The sequence below is a fragment of the Benincasa hispida genome, unplaced genomic scaffold, assembly GCF_009727055.1.
Source record: "Benincasa hispida cultivar B227 unplaced genomic scaffold, ASM972705v1 Contig425, whole genome shotgun sequence".
NCBI classification, from domain to species: Eukaryota; Viridiplantae; Streptophyta; class Magnoliopsida; order Cucurbitales; family Cucurbitaceae; genus Benincasa; species Benincasa hispida.
This window is the reverse complement of record NW_024064845.1, coordinates 694863-699749: the sequence shown is the minus strand read 5'-3', so window position 1 is coordinate 699749 and position 4887 is coordinate 694863. Positions and strand designations below refer to the sequence as shown.

Below are 4887 nucleotides of genomic sequence, written 5' to 3'. Positions count from 1 at the left end.
TCATCTCAAAAACGTGAATGAGGGAGACTGGAGGAAAAACATGGTGGGGGGTGATGGAAGAAAAGTGGAGAGAGACAAGGAATGGAGAAGAAAAAAGTGGAAATTAGGAAAAAGGGGGAGGATAAATTGATAGGGCGGAAGAATGGGGGGAACAGGAAACACATATATTCTTTTTTTTTACCTTTGGCCGATGCAAGTTGTAGGGATAAGTGTCTGTTGTGCTCAAGCATAAAATATCCGTAAAAAAAAAACAAACGTAGGTGTTTGCTTCATTTTGGCTGATGATTAATTTACGTCAGGCGAGAACTAGTGCTACCATTGCGAAAACTGATGAGTCGGAAATAAACATCGAAATATGGTAAAAAATTCTTTGTAGTGTCACAGAAATATCACTAACTGACTATGCTAGCTGAGCTGTCATTTCCATCTTCACTACTATCAAAATCAAAGATTTGATAGTTCATGAAAAATAACTCTCTTTCAAGAACATCAATGTATGAAAACACTGAATCTGACCACCCACTTTGTGTTTGAACTCTCTACATGATTAATCACTGGTTGCACAATGAGGTGACATTATCAGCACTGGAGAAAATAATTGATGAAATATTTTTATATCTTCTCTTTTTGTGCAGTTTTTGGCTTCTTATTTTGTTCTTTAGTTCCAATGTAATAGAAAAACTTTTTTCTGTAGTTAAGTAAAGATATGTCCAAAGCTCTTGTCTCTAGACATGGATCCTCCTTTTGAGTTACCATGATCCTTTGATCCTTATCTTATTTCTTCCATGATTCTCACAACAAGAGCCTGTGGAATTATCAACTCTCATCTCCTTTTTTCTATTCTTCATTGAACTGCTTTTGTTTGATTAATATCCAAGACAAAACCTGTCTGAAGCAGAGTTACTAATAGTCACAACCATGTTCTACCTGCTGGCAATAACATTCACAGAACAAAGCCTGGTAATTTTTTCATCAATTCGAATCTCATAATAGTCACTTAATTAATATATCGTTGAAATCCCAATGATTAGAAACAAATGTTCTGCCCTTCAGTTTCAAATGTAAACAAGTTGCTTGATTAAAGAAAGTTTTTATTATGTGCAGTCTTCCTTTTTCATAAAGACCTTCAAATGAGTCTGATAATAGAATTCAACCCACTGCCTAATATTCGCTATGAGTTCCTTCTGATTTTAATTTGCGTAATCTATTTCTTCCATTTTTCTCGCTGGTGTTGCTAGGTTTTTTTAGACAGTGATTCGCTTGCTTTTGTGATTGTTTCAACTTGGATCAAACAAATCTTTCAATATTAAAAATCCTCCATCATGGTCTTCAGATGGAATATTGGTTCATGTTAATTTTTGTTGGGGTGATGCCCTAAACTCGTCGAAGGGTTCTATAGTTTTGTAAACATTGTTGAACAAACTCATTATGTGTATACTCAAATATATGAATTTTATCATTGTTCTATAAAGTATATGATATTTTTAGTTTGAATCTAACCACTAAAGACAATAAACTAACATCCAGATTATCTTGTATTAACATTGTATGTAGAGACATACGGGTGGATACTGTTAAGTGATACCTAGAATGGTCTATAGTAGAATGCGATAAGGCTGGGTACCTTATCCTTTTGTGACACTATGATATCAAACATTTTATTAGTGTTACAATTGTTGAAAAGTGACTACAAGATGATCTGATTCCTGATCATTAATTATAGACATGGAGTGGGGATATTCTATACAAAGGAGTTTTGTATAAGATGGGTCACCGAAATGTTTAGTCTCACTTATGATAACAGCCGTTTCATAATAAACGATTACATTTACTAGGATGAACATAGGTAACAATGACCTGAAATTTGAGGTGAGTTTGAACTCCTGCATAGTTAGGCGGTCCTTTGATTTGTATGGGTGAGAGTGGGCCAGATGCCAACTCAACAGGGTACTCATTTTGGGGATTCGTCTGATTGGAGGATTTGAAACGAACTACGAGCAAGAGTAGAAATGTGGAATCCTTTCGAAGTAGAGGATAGTAGATAATTGCTCCCTTCGGGATGATTCAGGTCCTTGAACAATATGCGCAGCAGCTCCCTCCTGGCCCGAGATGGTTTAGTCTAGTTTGATGAACTATGATCTATTTTCATTAGAGGGATTTGTGGTACTTAAGGAGTTAGATTAATATAGGGGTAAAATAGTAGATTTGGTCTAGTGTATCTTACGAGCAATTTGTGAGGGTCATCGTACTGTTGATTGGTTTACTTCTAATGGTACAGAAATATATCAGTAGTGTGAAGAGTGTAAGTTGTCGGTCTTTAGTGGAGATACCCGACCGTTGATGGATGGTGAATAATGTAATTAAAAAGTTTACATTGATTATCTCATGTACTTGGAGCTTCGAGCTACAGGTCTATGAGGTCCATTGGTAGCTCAAATAGGAATTAATTGAGAATCATTTTTTAATCTAATTATTGAATTTCAAATTAATAGAGGGTCTTAATTATATTTGATGATAATTAAGTTGTTTCAATTAATACGTGATATTAATGTGTCATCATTGACTACATTATAGACTTAATGGGTTGAAATATAATATTTGATGAGATTCAAATATAGTTTCTAAATTGGATTCATAGTTGTTAATTAATAAAAATATGATTTATATTAATTACCATATAAAAGATAAAACACTTATAAATTTATATTGTATGTTGATACATATTAAAACTATATGGTATATGTTATACTTTTTGATATAATATATTTAATATATATATAATATGATAAATTAGTTATCATATTTATATTTGTATTATTAATCATTTGAATAATAAGGGAAGGGAGTTACAACTCCCTCTCCCTTTCTTTTCTTCTACACCTGTAAGTAGTGGTGGTTAATATTGGCAGAGAAAAGATTTTTCTCTTCTTCTTCTTGCTGCGGTAATCGGATGAGAAAGAGATGAAAGACAACAGAAGAGTTCTGGGGAGAGTCCTTTAGAGAGTTTCTAGCTTCTCTCTATTTGCTGTGGTGTGTTGTTCCTTACTAACGGCAGTATCTAAGTCATCCATGGAATGATGATCAATGTGATTTTGAGGGCAAGGAATATGTCTAGGGCTGTGCATGGAACATTGGGAATCATCCTTGGTATTTAGGTTGCAAGTTTCTGGGTTTGCCATAAATCCAGATGCTTTGGCAGCAAAACGGGAAATCCACAAGCTTTTGAGAGGATCACTCGCATTACCAGTAGTATGGTTAATCTTTCCACATAGTAGATCACAGTCAACATTCTCTGTACTGTTTGACTTGCACTTACCCAAAGGAGAGTGCATAGCTTCACCTGTTCCAGCAACACTTATAAGATTGCATGAATTCTGGTTCTCCTGAGACCTGGTTTTATGACTTTGATGACTGCCACAAGAAATTTCAGGTGAATTCTTCAGCTGTATTAGCAGGGTTGGTCCATCTCCGGATATAAGCTCTGGCTCATTCTCATTGTTTGGCAGTAGTTGTTTGCCGAAGTGATCAGACTCTCCAAAACAGGCTATTGGAGTTGGACTAAGATCACAACTATTTTTAATCATTTCAATTTCCTTAGCTTCTTGTTTGGCTTGACAAATTGCACCAGGTGCTCCTTCCTCACCTCTCATTATTGGATTATACAAGGACCGGAAGATAGATTGGAAACCAACGCCACTGAACCCAGGAGCATTGATCTTCTTGTCCATCGGTTCTTCATTCAGGCCCCCCTGTTCAACATCACACTTTGCAAGGGTAAGGCCAAGAGAAGGTGCCTCATCTTGTATCGATTCTGCGAATCCTTTCGTCATGTTAGATATCCATTTCATGAAAGAGCTATCTTGACCAAGGTTTGATGTTGGACCATTATGGTCTTGCTTTTTGGCTCTTTTGTTCCCAACAATTAAGTGTTGTTCAAAGCTCCATCGCCTCTTAGACGTTGAACGAAAAGCACTGTTACAGCTTTCAACACTTCCATAGCTGTTGTCATCATTATTCAACATTCTTCCATGAACATCACCATCAGACAGAGCCTTTTCCTTGCCTTTCCTTTGAATCCAATGCATACCACAACTACTTGGAGAAGCCGAGTCAACTCTGTCTTTGCAATCATCTTTTCCTTCTTGCTGGTTACTGCCTCTCACTTCATGGGAGGAATCTGTCACTGTCACTATAATTTTACTTCCCTCACACCCAGCATTTTTATCATTTATATTTTGCAAGTCATTTTCTGCAGATGATTCCAGTTTCCCTAAAAAAGTTGGACGAGAGACAGTAGGCTCAAACGTATTCAAGGGTTGAACAACCTTTCCAGCTGTAATATTTCTATCTTCATTTATGTCTCCACCAATTGGATCCATATCTAACAATTCATGTTGAACTTTTTCAAGCTCAGGTTCATCTTGTTTCATTGATACTTCATTGATTCTGTTCACGGAAACTGCAAGGGAGATGAAGTCAATAAAATTTTAAACATGAAGATAAAACATAAAAACTAACTATTTGATAAGCACAATCAGAAGGTTTCCCAATGCAAACATTTTTCATATGGAAAAACAAAATGCTCCAGGGGAGAGCAGGGAAAATGAAATGTTCAAACAAATCTTGATGTTACCAATTGGGCTTCAAATCATTGAACAATTACACTGTATTTTATCATCAAGTATCAAAAATATATTTTATTTATAAGAAATTTATGTTTCCGATCCATAAATAAACTGCATTGGTGTTAGCAGACCTGGCAAGTATGAGCAGTCATTTTTCCCGATTGTCAATACTTCATTCACCAGAATGTTTCCTGCATCTGTTACATCCACCCCTCCAGTTGCTTGTAGATCTTCCTCTTTAAAATGTATAGCAGACACTTCT

At 35.8% G+C, this 4887-nt stretch overlaps 1 protein-coding gene across 1 annotated transcript; it reads right to left on the bottom strand.

Moving 5' to 3' along the window:
- Positions 1 to 2996: 2996 nt before the first annotated feature.
- Positions 2997 to 4881, bottom strand: LOC120069475. Its single transcript, XM_039021248.1, has 2 exons — positions 4757 to 4881; positions 2997 to 4459 (listed from the first exon to the last, which is right to left on the bottom strand). Exon 2 carries the CDS (start codon positions 4428 to 4430, stop codon positions 2997 to 2999), a length of 1434 nt encoding a protein of 477 aa, XP_038877176.1. The 5' UTR covers positions 4431 to 4459; positions 4757 to 4881.
- Positions 4882 to 4887: the final 6 nt, after the last annotated feature.